Source organism: Neomonachus schauinslandi, chromosome 7 (assembly GCF_002201575.2).
Source record: "Neomonachus schauinslandi chromosome 7, ASM220157v2, whole genome shotgun sequence".
In the NCBI taxonomy this organism is placed as follows: domain Eukaryota; kingdom Metazoa; phylum Chordata; class Mammalia; order Carnivora; family Phocidae; genus Neomonachus; species Neomonachus schauinslandi.
In genome coordinates this window covers 61,117,298-61,139,846 of record NC_058409.1, presented here as the reverse complement: position 1 = coordinate 61,139,846, position 22,549 = coordinate 61,117,298, and the positions used below count along the sequence as shown (strand labels likewise).

Here is a 22,549-nt window from a genome sequence, read left to right as displayed (position 1 = left end):
TACTTGCATAGTGCCTGGCACATGGTACACGTTGAATAAATATAAGCTTCCTCAGTGTCCAGAAGAAGCCATGTTGGTGCTATAAGAATCAGTGATAAAGATTAACAGACAATTCTCAGAAAACAAAATACTGTCCAGTTTGAAATATACCATTGGAGTGGTTTGTGAAAATGACTTTGTACTGAGGGAATTTTCATTTGCAATATTATGGAAACAAATAAAAGAAAACCAAATATACTTTGTGAGAAAATGTTCTTTTTTGAAGACACAATGAAACTGTTGAAAACCAGGGAATAGTCATGAGGCTATCAGTAATGAGACAGGAGAGAGCATTTCAGCCTTGTTTTCATTTTGCAAAATCATCTATCACAGAAAAGTAGTTTGAATTGTCTGCCTTGTTTTCAATTTTTCCAAAATATATTCAGACAAAATAGCCTGAATTGGCTATCTTGTTTTTCGATTTTGTTCCAGATTTATTTCTGATTATAGCCTTTTCTGAATTTAGATGCTTTCTCTTTGGGGAAATGAATAGCATTATGCTTAATCTTCTTTTGCCCATCCAAAATGAATGTAGAAGACTTCCAGGGTAATAAATTATTTTTCTCATGGAGCCTTTCTCATTTTCTTCCAGGCTGTTCGGAGCCTCTGGGGATGAAATCAGGACATATACAAGACTATCAGATCACTGCATCAAGCATCTTCAGGACTCTCAACATGGACATGTTCACTTGGGAACCAAGGAAAGCTCGACTGGACAAACAGGGCAAAGTGAATGCCTGGACCTCTGGCCACAATGACCAGTCACAATGGTTACAGGTAATATTTTCAAAAACTGTTTCACCAGTGTCTGCTCCTCTCCCTTTGGAGATTTCCTGTTGGTTAGGTGAATGTCAGAGTCCTTGCCTTCATTCTAATTTAAGTGTACCTTCTTCTTTGGCTTACCTAAAATTGGTAAAACAAAAATTCCTTATGAAGCCATATCCATGGGATATTTTTACTGTGATGTTTATTTATAGATGCTTCTGTCAGATTGATGCCCCAGATTGTACCAGATCACAATATACATGGGTCAATTCAATCGATCATGAAAGCATTTGCATTTTAACTCTCATCTATCCTAATGCTTCCTGTTGGTATTGGTTTGAAAGTGCCACAGCAGGATTCCAGACCGCCCTGAAATCATGCTATTGACCTGCAGATTGTTCCCACAGAATCATGACTCCTGACTTATTAGCTCTTTATCCGTGGTTGCTAAGCAATGGAGCAATTTGATTACATCCTCATAAGAGACCTTGCTTATAGAAGGAAAGCATAGACACTGCAGAGTCTATTTATCATTTGCAAATGAAGTGCAGTTATAGTCAGTGCTTTTTAAAAACAATCTTCTTGAAATGTATTTATTGTGGAGTACTTTTAAGTATGCACAAATTTGTTAATGTCTTCTGTGGCAAAGAAAAGTAAGACAGCTTAATTCCATGATGAGGTCATTTTATTTGAAAGATATGAGTTCTATTATTTATTTTTATGCTGTATCCATGAGTTTCAAAACTGTGGTAATTCATTACATTTCTGAAAATTACAAAAACAATTATAATAGCAACAAATGTTACTCTTCATGGAACCAGATTTGCCACCTGAGTCTGTTCTAAGTCACCCGAAATGTCCAATAGAGTCTTCTCAATAGAAATAGTCAATTTTCTCTTTACTTTCCCCTAACATTCTATCTGGATCTCTATTGATCTGGAGCTTTATTGAGCTCTTTCATTAGCTATTATGCATTAAGGATAATTCTGTGTGTTTTTCTCCTTTTAATGTTTAAGAGCTTTTTGAAGGAAGGGTATATGTCTACACACACACATGCACACACACAAACATACACACACATATACACTCACACTGCATATTTCTCTTCTCGCCATCCCCTCTGCCCCCTCCCTGATCTAGGCTACCACCCCCTCACCTGGGTTTTGCAGAAGCCTCCTGACCAGCTTTCCTGTTTCTGGTCTCACTCTCTAAAAATCCATTTCCCAAATTGTAACCAGTGAGTGCATTTTTTTTTTCTAAAATGCAAATATGATTCTCTTACTCCCTTTCTAAAACCCTTCAATTGCTCCCTATTAGCCTCAGAATAAAGTGCAGATTTCTTAACATAGCCTTGAAGTTTCCTTTTGTTTTAAAGCTTTTATTTATTTATTTGACAGAGAGAGACATAGCGAGAGAGGGAACACAAGCAAGGGGAGTGGGAGAGAGAGAAGCAGTCTTCGCGCCGAGCAGGGAGCCCGATGTGGGGCTTGATCCTAGGACCCTGGGGTCATGACATGAGCTGAAGGCAGATGCTTAATGACTGAGCCACCCAGGCGCCCCTAGCCTCGAAGTTTTTGCAGGAGTTGGCCCCATTTCATCTCTTACCACACTTCTAAATTTGCTTCACTTTCTCAAACCAAATGTTCTCTCTTTCAATGCCTTTATAAACGTCCTCTTCCTAGAGGAAAAGAATAGAAAGAGCACCTCTACCCTTGGCATCCCCTGCCCTGTGTGGGTGACCTCCTCAGCTGCAGTTTGGATGTACTTTCTTCTGGGAAGGCTTTGCTACTACTAGCAGCTTCATCTTACCATGGTAGTACTCAGCTCTCCCCTGAGTACTACTGTGTCCTCAGTAATACCCTCACTGTCCATTATCACACTGTATTGGAAATTGTGTTCTCAGATTCAATTGTTTGCTCCAGGAGGGATGAAACTACATTTGTCTTTTGTGACTTCTCAACTTGTTGTCCAGTACCTAACTGAATACCTATTATAACACCTGACATGATAGGCATTCAATAAATATTTGTTGAATGAATGAATAAGTGGATAAATGAATAGTTCAAAGTATAGTTCAAATTATTGATCTGGGCCTGGATGGCATATCATTCTGGTTCCTAACTGGTAACATCCTCAAATTTTAAAATAATATTTGAAATAGAAATCTAAAATGTCATGTGAGGGGCTCCTGGGTGGCTCAGTGGGTTAAACATCTGACTCTTGGTTTCCACTCAGGTCATGATCTCGTGGGTTGTGGGATTGGAGCCCTGTGTCAGGCTCCCGGCTCATCGGGGAGCCTGCTTGAGAGTCTCTCCCTCTGCCCCTCCCCCCACTTGTGCGTGCGCTCTCTCTCTAAAATAAATAAATAAATCTTAAAAAAATAAAATAAAATCTCATGTTAAAGATCTAGTCTTTATAACACAGGAACTAAATTTTCATAATACATAGACTTTATGAAGTTTTCAAGTTCTTAATTTGAAGAAACCACGGAAAAACTTTTTCGCATTTGTTAGACTTGGATGGCAAAGTTAAACTGGTTCTTTGTTGCTGTATAACATTTTATGTATTGGAAATATTCTAGTCCTACCTCTGATTAACTGGATTTAGCTAATTTTATTTGTGAGTCATAATGCCATGTGGAATAAGACAAAATATCTTATACCCCATAAGTAACTCAGATAAGCTAGTAGACTCCAGAAATACCCACGTGAAAGGATTGCTGATGGCAAATATCTTTAGAAAGATAAAATAAAACAAACATTTTTTACATGAATCAGTGTGTAATCTTCAATCCACACCTCCGTCCATCACTTTTTTTAAGATGGCTTTTCAACTGTCTTCTTGAAGTCACTTGCATGATGAAATAGATTCATTCTGTTGGTGACAGATTTTCTGTCAATTCAAGGACCAGTTCTTCCAGTATAGTCTGTTTTTTGTTGTGTCAAAACATATTCAGAATCTTCAGGGCAAGGTAAATTGACATCTTTTCTTATATTTTTTTTCTTTGTTGACATCATGAAAGAAAATGCTCCAGAATTGTGATTATTTTTAGCATCTTCTCCTCAAGAGAATATAATCTGTTCCACTGTACCTTGTTATGCTTGTTAGTATCTTTGTTGAAAATAATATTAACATTTTTACAGATAATGTGTAGGGTGAATTGGTTTTTGAATTATTGGTGTAGAGTCAGTTTTTATCCTTGTTTGAGACTTCTGAATTTGTAAGTTTTAGCTGTGTTTTTAACCAAGATGCATCAGTTCTGAGAAATAGCTCTTCAGAAGAAAAACCATGTCTATCATTTAAAATTCCCTTCCTTCATTAACAATCTCCTGCTAATTGATTTTTAAGAAATTTCTTTTATACATCAACTGTACATATAACCCTCTAATGATGAGAGTTTTATTTCAGTTTAATAGGTTTTCCCCAAACCTACTTGGATAATATCTGGAAATAAGATTGCTCTAAAAGAAACCCCCCAAATGCCCTTTGGCCCAGTCATTATGTATTTTAAGGAATTCTTTAAGATATTCTTTTAAGGAATTCTTATGTATTCAAATATCACTTTAACATTTTATTCTTATTATTGCTCTAAGGTTTCTTCTAGTCTCTTCCATAATATGGTCAAACTATCAGCTGCTTCTCCAGCAAATGTTCTTGTGTTATTTTTTAGAAGTGATCTTACCTAACCGATTAATGTCCTTGAGCTACTGTTAATCATGAAATCATTATGCTATTCCTATAGAAACGTGGCAAAAGGGTGTTAAGTCCACAGGCAGTCCTAAATGAGAGACATTTCTCAGACCTCAGAAAAAATGTTGTTCCGTCACTTTGATGTGTTTGATGTTCTCTAAAACTTTGAGCAAGAAGCCCTACCAGTGTGTTTTCCAAGGCCTCTGAAGGTTAAATTGCAGTTTCTGCCTTTCAAAAAATCTTTCCTACACCTAAATTGAAACCACATAAGCCAATCATTCCTGACTCATAGTTGGACATTCCTAACACATAGTTAGATTAGATTTTAATCCCTGTTATAAAAATAAAGTGACATTTATCTCACTGAGATTTTTTAGGATCAGACAATTATCTTCTGTGGTTAGTTTCTAAACAAAGGACCCAGAAGTTTTGTCGTATTTTAAGGTGGATTAAATCAGACAAATGACAGAACCAAGGAAGCACATAGTAGGTTCCCAGCAATGGATAGCTCCTTTTTTTTTTTCTTTCTGGTGATTTACATAATCTGAGGAGAATATAATCTGATGCCACCAGTCATAACTAAGAATGAAGATATGTATCCATATTCTTTGCTTCTTCCAAAGGGGATTTTCCAATAAAATGATGAAACGTAAAATACTATACTACCAACTCAGTTGCAAACTGTGAGCAGTGTTGATAAGTTACATAAATTTGCATTAGCAAACAAAAAATTTCAATTTTTTTATCTAGGTAGTGGCAGATTTTTCAGATCTTTACCTGCGAGTAGTAATAATAATATTAATAGCTTTAAATGCACATTATGTCACTTGGCAATGTTCTCTACAGAAATCATATTCTTACTAGAATGTTTATGTGTTTTTATGACCATTTTCAGTGGCTTTTTAACAGATTGAGTGAATTCCCTTCTTATTTATGCTCGGATTATACAAACTGCTTAAAATTCAGCATGGAATTGAGATGTTTAATGACATTCTAACAGGGGTAGGAGCATTACTGATGATAATCTTATAAATTGTGAAGAAATATTTTGGTCTAGTAGATGCAGCTGTACAAGGAACACTCTAAGAATTAACTTGGATTGATTAAAAATATTTTTTAAAATAAGACATTATAAATTCTCTTATAGTGTATATATCATGCATGAATTCATTGCCTTATTGGTGGTGACTATAGAACATGGATAAGTCACCATCCATAACTGAGTCTGGTTAAAAGTTTTTCAGATTTCATGAAGGGTAGCATAATATAAATGACTAACAGGAAGGAAAAGGTCAACAGATCACCTAGGAAATGACCTTTTGGTCTATTTCATGAAACATTTGCTAATTTAAGGTAGTCTGCATAGTATTTCAACCAAATTAGTAGAATTAACAGAGTTGTTAGACTGCACACTTTAGTATTGACCTTTGTCAAAATTGCAGCTAACCCTACACAGCTTTATTGCAATACTAATTTTATGGAAATGTGTAAGACAGCAATTGAATTTAAGTTTTCAAATTAACTAAACTTATTTAATTTAGTCTGTTTCAGATTTTTTAAAGGGGGTATTCTAGCCATAAAATTCATAACTTCTTTAAAGCCATTAACTTTTCTTGCCCTTTGGACAATTTATTTGCAGAGAAGCTGAAGGAAAGATTTTCAAGGATCAAGGGAACGGTAGGCCCCTGGAAAACATTTGGCAATATGAAGAAATATTCTGATTTCCATTTTACTATCCCAAAATCTCATATATAGTAACCCATAAGCCCACAGGAAAGGTTCAGTTATAAAGCAGATCTGAAAGAGATCAAGTAATGAAACAATTTATGTATGATTATGAAACAGCCTCCGTCTTTCATAACGTTAGGATATTTTGGAGTTTATGAAATGAGTCAAAGATGTCCATACTTGGCTTAGACTATAAATCATCTTTCCATTCTTTGTAAGTTTACAATATCCAAGGGAATCTCTACCATCCAATTAGAAAAAAAAAAAAAAACTTTTAATGAGAAAAAAAATTGAGTAGTGTATTTATATAGCAAGAACTTAGAAGGCAAAGGGAAATGCAGCTGGAGTCAATCTAGTACACTGAATGCATAGTTTGAAGTCCAAAAATCTGGTTTTGGGGGCTGACAGATCACATCAGTATTCTAAAACTCCGTTTTTTCTCTTGTTCATCCAAAATGTGAATATTATAGGGGTGCCTGGCTGGCTCAGTCCATAGAACACGCAGCTCTTGATCTCGGGGTTGTAGGTTTGAGCCCCATATTGGGTGTAAAGATCACTTTAAAAAATAAAATAAAGAAAACAAAATGAAATGTGAATATTATTTTAAAAAGATAACTGCCCAGGCAACCTTCCCTTTTAAAAACTCTCAGACACCACATCAAAAACTAATGATGTACTATATGGTGACTAACATAACATAATAATAAAAAAAAACCTCTCAGACAACTAAGATTGTAGTATCTTACATAATGGTTGACCACGTCCAAAGTAATCAGAAAATTATCAGGACCACCAGCTAATTTATGATGAAGTTAACAAAAAGACATCATATAATTACTTAGTGTTGCAGATATAACCATCTAACCTTAAAATGACTCTTTAAAAAATTAACTTATAGGGGACCCTGGGAGGCTCAGTTGGTTAAGCGTCTGCCTTCACCTCGGGTCATGACCTCAGGGTCCGGGGATCGAGCTCCGCATTGGGGTCTCTGCTCAGCAGGGAGTCAGCTTCTCCCTCTCACTCTTCCTCTGTGCTCTCTCTCTCAAATTAAAAAAATTAACATATATTATGCAGAGTTTATCTACTTAATACCTAAACTATCCCCCCTACCTTTCCACCTGTTCTAACTTTGTATCATTTCTATAGGTTAGTAGATATCTCTCTATAAACAGCTTAAAAAAATAAGAATCCCCTAAGACAAAGCAGTGAGACATATTAAGCCATTATGAAGCACTAATACACTAACATTGACCTATAGCAAATTATGAAAAATGTACAAACAGTAGCTTCTAAAGCGTACATTAGATTAAGTGCAGGGTGCAGTTTTGGAAGCAAGCCTTAATGGTACATAGAAATTGGAGGGAGGCTTTGTGGTTCAGAGGTTATTTTAAGTGGCTTCATAATTTAAAAATTCGCATAAATATTTTTGAGACACCTACTGTTGCAAAACACAGTGCCAGGTGCAAGGAACTGAAAGGTATGTTTGGCACTGTGTCTGCCTGCATGTATGATTACTGACGCCCTAATTGTCATGATACAACAGGCCAGAGGCAATAAACAGAAATGGGGGGAATTGGATGCTTCAGCTTAGAAGAAGTATTTGAGACCATTGAAAAGCTGAACAGCAGGACTTATAAGAATGGTGTGTGCACAGCAGGCCCATTCGTGTTTTTGTGATAATAAGAATTAAATGACTTCTGATTCCTTTGTGCACAAATAAATTTTAATTTGTGACATATTCTTTATCTTTTATTAATGAGATACAGTTTTAAGAATCGTAACTGTTCTCCTCTAAAAATATGAGCTGAAGATATGCCAATGAATGAAATTTAGAACCTGGAATTTAGAATCAGAATACTGATTCAAATAAGACAAGCATTTGTGAAGACTTCCAAATAAAATGAGAATCTCCTCTAATCAGTGATTTTGTTTTGCCTTTAAAGAAACTCTCTCAGTGACTAAGTTATGTCTGTTTTATAATGAGGCCACAGGGAGTCTGAGAGGCTTGCTGAAGATTGCAGGGCGAGCCAGCAATAGACTGGGAACTTGAAACATGCCAGGAGGCTCTTGTGCCAATTTCTACCACAATATTTTATAGACTGTTCAGTGAGTGAGGTGACTCCTTTTTCCAGGGAATATTTGTTGGATTAGAAAGCCCTTTCAGAGCCTAGTGCATAGCCCTGGCCACTCACCTTGTCTTGAAGGAAGGCTTCTGGTATTTCTGTACATCTAGCTTGCCCTTTAAATTTGTGGCTCCACACTGTAAAAATTTTATTTAGTGTTGCTGACCATTAAATACACACACACACACACACACACAGAGGCACACATTAAATATTTTAAAAATGTGATTCCTATTTGTTTGGTTTAATATAAAACTAGTATGAAATAGGACAGAAATTCTAATTTTTCCTACAACTTGATGGCATGTCTGTGTACACACCCTACATTTTAGAGAACGCTGCTCTATTCAAGACTCCTGGTCACAATTAAACTCACCTGGTCCAGCTGTTTTGGTTTTTCCTAAAGACCTTTGTAATTTTTTTTCAAAGTCAGTGGTGCTATGAGGAGTAGGTCATCCAATTTTCATTTACATTTATGATTAAGATGTCTCTCATTTATGAAGTATTTATTTGCTAGCTAATGTCAATATAAAATAAATTTATTTATAGCAAGTATCACATTCATTTTCTCTTTCACTATTAAACTCACATTTCTGTGGGGAAAACATGCCTCTGTGAAGTGACTTTTAAATCTCTAATGTCTTTGTTTCACGCTGCTACTGTAGTTCATTGGCAAAGTCTGTCTCCTGGGAAGTGTAGGTCCACCTAACCATGCCTGTTTCTGTATTAACCTCTGGTTAGAATCTTCTCTGAGACTTTTTTAAGAGGTGCATAAGGACATATCTGCCTATCGCTTCCAATTAATTACTTTCTGGAAGTAGTATGTATTTCAGAGGAAAATAGATATGTTTCTTGACTAGGATAGATTGTGGTCTTAGTTTCAAAGCCAACTAGAGTTTTGGCCCCTTGCCCAAGGTCTGTCAAGATGTCTGGATGCTGTTCCCTCACTTTGACCTGCCCTCTATTTCCCTGGAGTCCTGGTGGGTCTGATTCCCCTCCTCTCACCTAAGCTTCCTATGTCCTTGTCGTTTGGTTTATCTACTTGGTGCTTTGTTTTCAGCTCTGCCCTCTGAAAGTTGACAGCCTATTTATGATCCACCTTCATCCCCGTGGAAGGTTCAGCCCAGCCTGGCTCTCAAAGGGCCACCAAGTGCTCCCTTGACTACTGGCTTCTCTAGGTTCAGCTTGTGGCCACAACTGGCTTCAGTCTTAGCTCTTTTGGTTCCTGGTTTTGACCCTCAAATTTTTTATTTTTCTAGATACTCCTTTTCTTCAGGTAATTCTATCACCAGAATTCTGTCCTTCTTACTACAGACTCAGAGTTTCCAAAAGGCTGTCTCTTCCTCAGTGTGATTATGAATTGATAAAATTAGGATAACATATATCACTCTTTCATCTTAAACATGCAGTACTCTAAAACAAATTAAGTTCCCTTTCTCCCCAAATGATAACTTTTATGAGCATTTCCCAAACTGTACCCTGCAAAACACTGCTTCCATAGGTTATTAAAAAAAAAAGATTCTGTACCAAAATATATTTGGTAAAGCCTATATCCTCTTCTCTGTTCTTACTGATTCAAGTGAATCTTAACATAGGATCCTTAAGAGTCCAATAGGAAAGAGTTTTGTTTTATTTGGAGATATTCAAACTTATTTGATCACAGAGTGCTTTTTAAAAAATAACTACCTTAACATCTCCAGGAACCACTTAGAATATTCTATACCAATCATAAATTGTCTTTCTGCAGCACTTTGTTGTTTTCAAAGGGCTTTTCTAATAATTTTCACTGTATCCTTATAATAATCTGCGTACATATAATTATTTGTATAAAATATTCTATCTCAAGACATGAAGAAACAATTTACAGAGGTTATATGACTTAATCCTATAAATGTCAGAACTTGACCCAAAATTCCAATTTCTCTGTTTTCCATTGAGTGCCATTTTTCATGGCTATTTGCATTTGGCATCATGTAAAATGAAGTCTATCCTTAGCAACCTTTTTTTTTTTCATGGTTTTTTTCAGTATAGCCCAATATATGCAAAGTATGTGTATTTGGAAGTAGGGTTTTCCAATTCACTGCATTCTTCTCTTTTTGTGATAGACCTACTCAATATCACAACAATGTCATCAATTCTATGTCCATATCTGTACAAGCCAAGCATTTAAAATTGCCTAAATGGATTCAGAGCATTATTTTCACTTCCATTTCAGAAAGAATGTTTCCCATAAGCTAAAGTGAGCCTAGATGTACCTGGAGAATAGTGGACCCATGCCATGACTAAAATGGACTCTGTACATTGACCACTCTAAGCAAGGAAAGTAACATGTGAACATTTTACTTGTTAAGAAACATCTCCTATGAGCTAAAAAGCTTAGCTAGAGAAGTTTATGATAATACACAAATACTTGACACTCAAGTGGTAAAAAATTTTTCTCTCATTTGTTGAAAAGTCCATTTGATAATTTATTTAAAACTCTTGTTTTCCCTCACTTAAAGTGACAGAGGATCATCACTGAAACTTACCTTTAAATATATAATCTGTGAAGTTCATCCTCCTGCAAATGTTCATACACTTCTTGGGTTTGCCTTCTCTATGTTCATGGTATAAAGTTCTCTCTCTTCATTGCAATGAGAGAGGCTTTTGTAGCTGATGTGCATTAAATTTTAAAGTATAATTCGTATTAGGATAGTCACTGTTTTATTGTAAAATGGGACACTAAACATAAGCAATAGACATTTTGTAGCATTCACCACTGTTGAACAATGAGAACTTGGAACTATGAAAGCATCATTGTTTTACAAATATGTTCCTTGCATAACTTCCTCATTTAAGAAGTCAGACTATAGTCTCTTTGAATAATAAAATTTCTGTTGTTCCATAAATCCTCTCTTCTACATGGTCAGTGGCTTTTGATAGAGAAAAATTTAAAGGAAACAGCTGTGTGTGTGTGTGTGTGTGCATGCACGCACACACATATATATTCAATAGAATAGGTTCATTTTCCCACTTGTACTATTTTCTTTATACTGCTAAAAACAGATAAAAAGTATTTCATCTAAGGTTATCCAATATAAGAAAGAAAAAAACCAAGAGATATTTACCTATAAGCATTATTAATTAGTACCTACTTATATGATACCTTGTTCTATAGTTTTACAATGAAAAGAATAGAATTTTATATGCATTCAAAATTGTATTAATTATAATTGTGGAATTGTATAAGATTATTGTTACCATTTTATATGCAGCATAATTAACAAACCCAAATATGGTTAAGTGGGCTTAAAGTAAATGAATAAAATATAAGCAAGGGTAATTGAATAACCATTATTCCAGTTAAGCTCTGTGTCACCTTTCTCCCCTATCCCAACATCCTACCACCTATTTGAGGTTCAGCCTTTGTTTCTTTCATGAGAAGCACTGTAGTTTTAATCCCCAAAGCTATGGGATTTGATGCTCTTCATGAGTACCACAGGACCCATCTGTTCTGTTAGGCAATGCCTGATGATATAGGAGGAGCTATATTGACAAGATAATATATCTAAGAACACTGTAGACTGTAACACTAAATGTGCGTGTGTGTGTGTGTGTGTTTCTACAGCTGCCTCAAAGCTCTGTAATGGGAAATAGCGGAAATCCTAAAAATAAAGCAGCTTTAAAGCTTGAAATGGGAGAAAGCATACCACCAGCTGCTTGTACCTTCTTGTAGGTTGGAATCAAAGTCATTTTCTCAAAGTGTGGTTTGGAGACTTCCTGCATTAGAATCAGCTGGCATGGGCTGGCTGAAAATGCAGATTCCCAAATTCCATCTCCAGAGCTTCCGATGTTATTAAATCTGGATTAGGCATAGAAAATGTGCATTTTGGAGTATATATGCTGGGATTCTTACACAAGATGAAGTCTGAGAGAAAAGGAGTTGGCAATTTATGGCTTGACTGACAAACATTTTTATTTAGAGGCAACTGTTTTAATGGAACTTGCTTAGGTATATGTTGAATTGAAAATTATTGAATAGGAATCTAATTGCAGTTTAGGAGTAGACTATGAGGACACTTCAAATTAAATAAATATGCAGAATTCAAAAATATCAGGCTTACATTGATCTGACTTTATTAAATGAATGAATCCAACAACAAATCTTTAGCTTCTCCTACCTCTATGGGAAAGAAGGTACATCAAAGATGCATACATAGAACCGTATCTAAAATCTAAAACAGGGAATCTGTAATGGGTTCTGTATCTCCAGTATTCCCTGGTTGTGAACCATATACATATGTACGGATAGTGTTAAAACTCTAAGATATGGAATTATGGAATTTAAATAATCAAGGGTTTTTGATAATTAGTCCTTTGATATTCCTAATAATGACCATGAGACACTACCAATTTCTGAAGTATCATTTGCAAAGAGTAAAATATGTTCAGTGAAGATGGAGTGTTTGTTTTTGTCTCATGAAAAGGCCTTATTTAAAGTAGAACCTTAATGCATGTTGGAAGTCTGTTGAATAATATTTTCAAAAATTGTCAATGTGTATGTAGTTTATAGAGTAATTTTAAACTAATTGGTATATTTGATAAGAAACAGTATTTCATAACTATTAGAGTGGTAGACTCTATAGAGCAAAACTGTCTGGGTTCAAACTCCTTCTCTGCCACTAACTAGTATGTGACTATAACTCCACCTGTTAGTGTCACAATATTCTCACTTTCTTAACAGAAATAATAGTGTCTATTTTGTAAGATTGTGTTAACATAACTAAAGTGCTTATAATAAATAATTACTATAAAATGTTATTTACTATTATTTTATTAATCAGAATAATCCAGTAACCAGTGAAACTGTATACATTTTCTTTTATTTTAATTTACCAAATAAAAATACTCAATGCTTAGTTAACAATTTCAGATAAATGATGAATGGAATAGTTTTTTAGTTAAAGGGTGTTGCAAATATTGCAGAGCACATACTTATATACACACACATAATGTTGTTTATCTGAACTTCAAATTTAACTGGACATCCTGTATTTTTTTTTCTTAATCCAGAAACCCTATTTTTACTACATCTCATTTGATTTCTTTACCCTGGCACCTATTCTTGAACTACGTATGATGCTGATATGGTGATGAATGGTTTTAGTAGATTGTTCATCCATAATTGTTTTTACAATGCACTTATATTCCAGATGAATAGATATTGCAGAGCCAATAGTTTACTAACTCCCGCATAGATATGCTTAAATTGACCTCCACTTCAATATTATTAATCCCTATTTTGTTAGGGGCGGTGAACTATATGCTGGCTCTTCTGTGCTTCATGGATTTCTAAGGATAAGATGAACCCTTTGGGATCCAAACATAAAGGCAGGTGATACATCTGGAAGTCAGTCTCTCTCAAAATACAGGAACCCAGCATAATATTTTCCATCATAGGAATTGACTGAAGTTGCCAGAAATGCCCCTGAGTGACTCTTAAATGACATTTGGGATATTGTGTCTACAGTTTGTAGAAATTGCCACTAGATGGCATTTAAGATCCTCAAAGTTTTTTGGCTCTGTGAATTCCAATTATAAAAAGATAAGAGTTTTTGTGACCTAAACTCAACTCTTGATCCCCTTACCTACAGGCTGTGTGACAATAGGAATAGTATTTTCCCCCTAAGCATCAGTTTCTTCACCTGGGAAATGTACCAAATGCCCACTCCACAGAGCTGTTGAAAGATCAAATGCAATCACATATATAAAACATTCTGCAAGGTGCCTGGAATGGGATAAGTGCCCCATGGGAGCAGTCTTTCCTGCCTCTTCCTCAGCATTTTAAAACAGTAACTCTAGAGATTATCAGTACTGGTGCTAATTTTGACTCCAAATCCTGTGGCTCTGTTATATTTAATCAAAAGGCAAAGGTAAAGGAAGAAATAGTCTACTTTGTGTCCCTTGCTTTGATTCAGAGTATTTCATGTATTCCAAAAGTTCCCTAGACTCCTGGATTTTTCCATAATTGTTCTACTTAACTATCTGATAATGCTGAAGAAATTCCCTCCTGCCCCTTATAAGATTATTCATCGCTTTATCAGTCTAATTTCCCTTCTTCTGGAAAGTCACTTTCTTTGGGGAGCTACCCCGGTCAGGTATTGTAAAAGAAGCTACCGACATAGTCCCATGTTCCACCCCCCAAGATGAGTTTTTCAGAAAGGAGTCCAGAACTTTCTTGTAAATGGATTTAAAAGCGGCATCTTGTTCGAATTGTCCAGGGAAGGTGGAAGAAGTAGAAGACATTTCCTTAAGCTGTACTTGTAAAGCGAGCATACCATAATTTATGACAAAGTGATTATTTAGAGTTGTTTTGTAGAGAGATGAAGGAGAAACCAAAACTTTCCAGTCACCTCAGAGTTAGCAATTCCTTGAAGCCACCACTCACTCTCAGGTATGAAATCGGAAAACAGGCTGGTCCCAACCTGCCATATGAGGAAAGCCACTCTAAGAGCATGAAGTGGGAGAGAATCTCAACACACTTTGCTGTTTCTTGAGCTCTCTATTCATATTAATGGACAACAATTTTTTTTTTTTTTTTTTTGCATCTGCCAGGCCATACTAACCAACAAAAAGTGGACAGTGCCAAATATTTAAGAAAAATTCATGGTGAAAGAGTCTTTATGTTTTATTTTTTTTTTTAAGATTTTTATTTATTTATTTGTCAGAGAGAGACACAGTGAGAGAGGGAACACAAGCAGGGGGAGCGGGAGAGGGAGAAGCAGGCTTCCCGCCGAGCAGGGAGCCCGATGCGGGGCTCGATCCCAGGACCCCGGGATCATGACCCGAGCCGAAGGCAGACGCCTAATGACTGAGCCACCCAGGCGCCCCAAGTCTTTATGTTTTAGAAAAGGCTATGCACTGATTGTTTCAGGGTTGTTTTGTTTGTTTGTTTGGTCCTAGACGTCTATGAGAATATAATGATAGAACAACAGTATTCTGCCTCTTTTTCAGGTCTTGGGGGAAAAAATGCAACTGAAAAATACAGGACTTGAGAAATTCTATCTATAAATAATAATCATGAATTAAATTGCTAATCAGGTTTAAATATAGAAAGTATAGAATCTCTTTAGGAAGTTTTATTCTTTGAGTTTTTTTAATACACTAAAATCTGTTTATAAAGAACATAAATATATTAATTTCCAAGGTATTTTTTTATGGATCAAATAAATGCAAAACATATTAGAGAAATCTAATCTTTATAATTTTGCAATATTTACCTAGTTTTCAATATGTCCAAAATAAATTAGAAGCAATAGTTATTTCCTAGTAAAAGTCAAATAAATCAGACTTACTGTTTTTCTACCACTTTACCCGATGCATATAGAATCACAACGAAAATGGGGAAATGGAACAATAGTATTAAACTGGCCGATTAAAGCTAATTAGGAGACAGCTGTATCCAAGATCTTCAAGTTTCAATCGTAGGAGCCCCATACTTGTTATGATATTAAATTAATGAGACAAGAATGCAAAACATCCATATCTCAATATGTTAAATTATAGTTTGTTTTTTACATGGGAATTTAATTACAAAATTTTAAACTACCAAGTACCTGTTCAGCTCATTATCAAATGACACATGATACCTTTTGAAGAGATCACACATGAAAGCTTATATTATTTTTCAAAAGATTCACTGCTGCTACTCCCTTGCAGTTCTCCTTTCTGAAAGAGGACAATAAACCTTCTCAACAACAGATTTCATGCTTTGCCATGAGATTTACCCTGGTCAATGATTAGCAGCTGAAGTGATGCTTCTCTCTTCTGAGTGGAAGATTTGAGAAATGGAAAAAACAGATAAGGGGTCCCGATTTGTATTACAAAACTGGGCACAGGAGCATGATGTCACTGACAACCACAGCAATCTCATGAGACCAAAAGGAAGTCAACCAGCAAGTTCTTTAAATTTTTAGTCTTGAAACCAAAGGGCAGAGAATGTACAAAATAAGAGTATTAATCCTTATTTATAGGGTTATTCTAAGCTTTAAATTATATAATACGGATGTAATATTCAGCAAAATACTTATTCATAGTAAACCCACATTAAATAGTTAGCGATAAGAAGAATGAAGATGGTGATAGTTGTAACAATGCTACTCTGGACCTCACCCAAAAGGAGATATGTGTCAATGAAGTGGAATTGATAGGAGTTGGGTGAGAAAAAAATCATTTTACAGTATTCATGATAACGATTGCACAAATTAAAAAAAAAAGAAAGAAAGAAAGAAAGAAAGAAAGAAAGAAAGAAAGAAAGAAAAGAAGAAGAGTTAGTTGTGCCTGCAAACAGGAGGGAAATGGAGTAAAAAGAATATTCCAGGAGGAACAATGTGTAGCTCTAGAGATAAAAGAAAGTGTAGTATATCTGAGAAACTAAAAGAAGTTCGACTCCTAGCAGGTTGAGTAAACTTTAGGTCCATTACCCAATATGTTCTCTGTATGTAATCTTAGGTAAAGTGACAGCATAATATTAAAATGAAATTTAGGATGTTTAATGGAATAGTTGTACCAGTGAATGACCCCATTTCAAGAAGTATTCACATAAATATTTATTATGAATTAAATAAATCTAATTTTAAGGGATCATCATCATTTTTTAAAAATGTAACTGATTTTATTTCTTAATCCTCTAGCTAAGAAAAGTTAAAAACATCTCATTTAATATTAAAACTGAAAAGTTTCTATAATAAGAGTTGGAAAGAAGGGAAATGAGATTATTATCCCAGTATAAGAAAGCTGAATTAATCAGCAAGATCTTTGCTGAAATTCAGCCATATCAACATGAGAATGAACTTTGTTCCCTATTGCCCTAAAATTGCATCAAGTCTAAAGAATAAAAGAATAAAAAACTTTATTTATACAGATGTTCAAATGAATTATTTTTACCCACAGCTAATATTAATGAGAATTCTGATGTGGGATTCATTTTAATCATTCCCAAAGCCATACTGGTTAGAGAAATCCATTCTGATTTCAAAGCCCATTTCAGAAAACATCAGTAGTCTTACAGTCTGTGATAAAAGCAATGTCACAGAGAAATAAAAAATAAATCACCATATAACATCTGCATTCCAAAAGCTCAGGTACTGAGAGGGGTCACTCACTCAGGCCTACAGGATGTACATGGTGGGACTTGATATCAGTGATAAAGCTTGTCTGGCCAAGGCTAGAGAAGGCTTTGTCTTCTGTGGGTTTATTGACTGGTGAGGAGGTAGAATACCAGAATAGATTCCAGGACAGAGTTCAAATTCTAACTCTGCTGCTAGAATTTGTATCCTTATTAGCAGGGCAAATGAATTCACCTCCCTAGGTCTCCTCATCTTCATAATGAGGCCAACTTTACTTCATGGAGCTGGAATGAGAGGACATCTATGAAAGTTGTTATCATACTGCTGGGTACATAAATAGTAAACAGACAGCCCCCCTGCCCTGTTTCCCCACATGGATATACCATAGTAGGCAAAATTATAGCAAGGGCCATTCTAGATGGATTGAAGGCACATTTGCTTTCTGCATTGTCTATATAGGGTTGATTATGACGTGGTGATGATTATCATGACTACAGTGATGGAAGCCTCGCCTGTGATCTGATAAAGTTTCTCTCCATTACTTCTAGAATGACCTGATCACTAATTCCTCACCAAAAGTTGGAAGTTTTTGGTTTTTGTGTGTTTTGTTTTGTTTTGCTTTGTTTTGCTTTGTTTTGTTTTTACAAACCGCACACAATACACCCTTTAGTCTTTGAGAAAACCCAAAGCTTAGTTTATTTTTTTTTGAATCAAAAATGAGAAATGAGAAACAAGTGCCATTCTTTTCTCAATGAAATGATTGCATCTAATTTTGTTGCATGCATCTGTGTTTGTATTTAATGGCAAGTGTAATTATGCACCTGTGATGTGTGGCTCTTCTAATTTTAGTAAAATTGATTAAACTAACAAATACATAGCAAATTACTCTTTAAAAATGAGTAATTTAAATGCTGAAGACTTTTTAACTATCTGTCACATTTCTGGTCTTCTAATTTTATGCAGTAGCTGCTGTTTGAAAATACAAGCCTTCTTTTCAAATTTATTGTTGGCATTCATAAAATTTTGTTGTCTACATAAGCTGTGTGACTCAGAAATTTAAGGCAAATATTTCAAAAGCTCTGACTGAAACGGTTTTGTTTTTAAAAAGGAGTGTGTGGACTCGAATTCCTCTTATATTTGCTCAATATTTCACTTCCCTAATGTAAGGTTTGATCCTCCTTTTTCGCCTGTGGGAATGTATTTTCTCATGCAGATTTCTCAAATTAATCAGAAATTCCAGTTGTGAAATAATATTTATTAGTTCTATTTTCTGAGTAATTTTAACATTAAAATGAAAGCTAACATTAAATTTAGTATATAATTTTTCTGTTTAACCATTTGGATTCTTAAGGAGATGCTATATAGACACGTGGTAAAGGCCAAGTGTATTTTAAAGGTTATGTCAGTGGACTGTAAGAATTGCCTTTCTAATTATGTTCAATATGGAACAGAATGTTAATTGATCTTATTGGAGAGACCCTCTGAAAGGTTTTTGGTTTAATTAAACAGTAGTTGTGTTTAATCTATTTCAGATAAAACTTTATTTTTAATTAAATAGAAAAGGCATTTAGCAATCTTATATGAGTTCTTTACTGAGAAGCTCTTTCATAAGAAAAAGAAAACACTGATTTCTCCATATGTAAAGAACAAGTATACTTTTCAAATACTACTTATGCTTCTCTCTATTATGGTTCAAGGAGCATGTTGACAAACTTCAATGAGGTTTTATGCTAAGGCATCTGGCAAATCTAAAATTGTAACTGAAATTCCTCTGTAGTATTTTAAATTCTTAATAAAGCTTTTGTATCATTTTTACTTAGAGCCTGGGTGGTAATAAGTAGTGAACAGGTAGAATCAAAACTCCAAAATAATATCTAGACTTTTGTCTGAAAATACGGTTTGCTAAAGTTAACCATATTATCCAAATTATCTTTAATTTAGCAAAATTCCTTAATGCAAAAACATCCAGTCAAATCTTGAAAAAAAATTGTCAAACAAGTATTTCATATTTTTAAAAGTTAGCTTAATGAACTACTACTTTTTAAAATTACTGTTGTGGGCTCCATTGTGTTCCCCACAAATTCATATGTTGAAGGCTGAACCTCTAATACCTTAGAATGAGACTGTATCTGGAGAGAGGATCTCCAAAGAAGCAATTAATGTGAAATGAGGTTGTATGGGTAAGTGCTAATCAAATATGACCAGTGTCCTTATAAGAAGATTAGGACACAGACACACACGGAGGGAAGATCATGTGACGACTCGGAGAAAAGTCAGCCATCTGCTGACACTTTGATCTCAGACTTCTAGCTTCCAGGACTGTGAGAAAATAAATTTCTCTTGCTTAAGCCACCTAGCATGTAGTACTTTGTTATGGCAGCCTAGCAAACTAATACAATGGCTGAATCTAGTCAATCTGTGACAGGAGTTTATTGAAGTGGCAATCCCCGGGAGAATCAGAGACACGATTGGAGCTGTGTGAGAAGTTCAAGGAAGGAGGCCCTGTCAGGGGGGCAGGCTGCCACAGCTCATGGCCCTGGCTGTTCCCCAGAGGTGAGGTCCCCTGTCAGTTCTGCTACTGCAGTAGTCAGAATCGGTATCCTAGTGTTCTTGTATGGATGTAACCTGGAAAGGACCGAAAAGGCTGCCGGGCTCACAGTACAACCAAATCCCAGAAGCTGAAAATCCATAGCAATGTAACATAATCTCTCAGATGCTTCAAGAAATATGTTTAAATTAATATTCTTTACCCCCCTCGCATTACGAATATATAAATACCCACCTAAGAATAAACAAGCATCCGATATATATGCTCTTGTGCTATTTATCATAACCCAGCTATACCTTGGAAAATTGCTTTGCCTAGTAGATATTTTTAGAACAACTTTAGAACAAATGGAAAGCCATTTAATCTCGTTTTTAGTGCTTAGGAAGTAGTGGTTCCAGGATTGAAAGTAAAAAAATTGTAGATAAATGGTTTGATATGAGATACATAATTTTTTAAAGAATATTATTGCTACATTTAGATAAACAAATATGTATGTAATTATAAAGAAGATCACCTATAAGATTTAAAACTACTTAAATAAACCAAAAAGAAAAACATGTTAGTGTTTTTGTATAGTTGTATCATCCCTTTATAGCATTAAGTGGCTGTCGCACTACATGCATCTCTTGTCCTAGTAATGGCATTACAGATTTAGAAAGGGACTTTCAGGTCATCCGGATCAAAACTCAGACACGATGAGTCAAACCTGATGTTTAGAATCCTTTCACCATAGCTTTTATAGATGTATGGTCATTGAGCTTGTACCTAGATATTCTGATTACAAGGAACTGCATCCATTGTTGGATTATTCAGATTATTAAATTGCCCTTTCTTTAAAAAGCTTCTGTGAGTTTCTAGCCTCTTTCTAACCTTTACATTGTATATAGAGAATGGTACCTCTAGCAAACTCATTTGTCTTTCTCTCAGTGCATTTTTTTAATATCTTTTTAAAATGTGGTTCCAGAACTGAACACAACGCTCCACAAGTATTCTAATCAGTATGGAGTGAGATGGGTAGAATGCCCTGTGAGGGTGTCTCTGCCTCTGAGTTTGTAGACATAGACTTTAATTAATGAAGCCTAGCACTGGGAAGGTTTTCTTACTATTGTTCTTCCAGCATTATCTCACAGTTGGAGTATATTCCATTTCTTACAGGAAAGAAATGCAAGAAGTTTTTCATGTTGTTAGTATACCTGAACATAAAATTTTACGGTTCTTTTTTCCTCTTCCAACTAACTGCAGCATACCAAAGCAATTCTCAAAGAAATACCAGTGATAAAGTTTACCTTAGTCTTAGGAAAGGTGAATACCCCATTTTGGTAAAAGCATTAAAGTAGCTTTTTATTTCTATGTTTTTTGTTTCTATTATTTTTCATGAAATATATATATATATACATATACATATATATAAATCTATGTTTATAACTTCAACACAGATGGACATTACTCAAATTTAAAATTATACATAGGCAATATTATATATATATAAAGACTGAATATATATGTGTAATTTTATATGTGCACGTATCTATGTATACATTTAGTTAAAGTTTTTCCAATACATTGTCCATGGATTTTGTGTATTTTCATGTATCATCTTTGCCCAATTATACTGTCCTATAGTAGATATTTTATGTAGCAGAATTACGAGTCTTTGAATAAAAACATAAATTCATAATACATACCAAAAGTATGGTCTACCCACATACATACTCTTCACATGCCTTTTTTTAATACTATTCTTTTATTTTGTTTTTTCCTCTAAGATGGTTTAGAAAAAACTATGTCACTGAGCCACATTATATTCCTTGTGCCATCTCTTCTTCTGAATTCAACAACCCCCACTTTCACTGAACATCACCTTGGGAGTTTGACAACAGATGGGTGGCTCCACGAAGCTCCTCTTCCATGTAGTGTGTGTTCTTGATGTCTTTATGTATTCCTTGCCACATATTGATGTAGACAGAAGCAGCATGATAAGGAATGGAAGCTTTTTACACAAACTTCAGAAGTTTCTCTGCCCCTATCCCATAAACCCTTCTCTCATCCTGCCAAAGACTTTACCTTTTTCATAGCTACTGAGATCAAGATGATCTCTCCTAGTGTCATTCATCCTCCATTTTTCTCTACCACAAAGCAACTTTGTGGACCTCAGCCCTGGATGCACATTAAAATCACTTGGGGAGCTTTACAAAATTCCCATGCCCAATCCCTGTCCAGATATATTAGATCAGAATCTCAGGGTGGGGCCCTTCGATTGGTCTTTTTGTAGAAGTCCCCTGGATCAGGCTAATGTGCAGACAAGGTTGGAAATTATTCACAGCCACAAATTTACCTCAACTACAAGAATCCTCTCCTCCTTTCTTCCTACTTTAATAGAAGAGGACTCTTTCTTTTTTATCAAGACTTAACTTTATCAAGGCTTAGCTTTATCAAACTTTTTTTTAATCAAGGATCCATTATCATGTAATCCTTGATTACACCCTCTCCTACCTCATCTGATGCTTCCATTGCATACTTCTTTACTACAGGCTGTGTCTCTCATTTCT

The 22,549-nt window shown here is 35.2% G+C and overlaps 1 protein-coding gene across 2 annotated transcripts in view; it reads left to right on the top strand.

Moving 5' to 3' along the window:
- EDIL3 (EGF like repeats and discoidin domains 3) overlaps window positions 1–22,549 on the top strand; it is a 399,438-nt gene that overhangs the window by 311,782 nt on the left and 65,107 nt on the right. For both annotated transcript variants that reach the window (XM_021699551.1, XM_021699541.1), the window contains one exon: window positions 632–816. In XM_021699551.1, coding sequence (XP_021555226.1) covers window positions 632–816 — 185 coding nt within the window. The remainder of the gene's footprint in view (window positions 1–631; window positions 817–22,549) is intronic.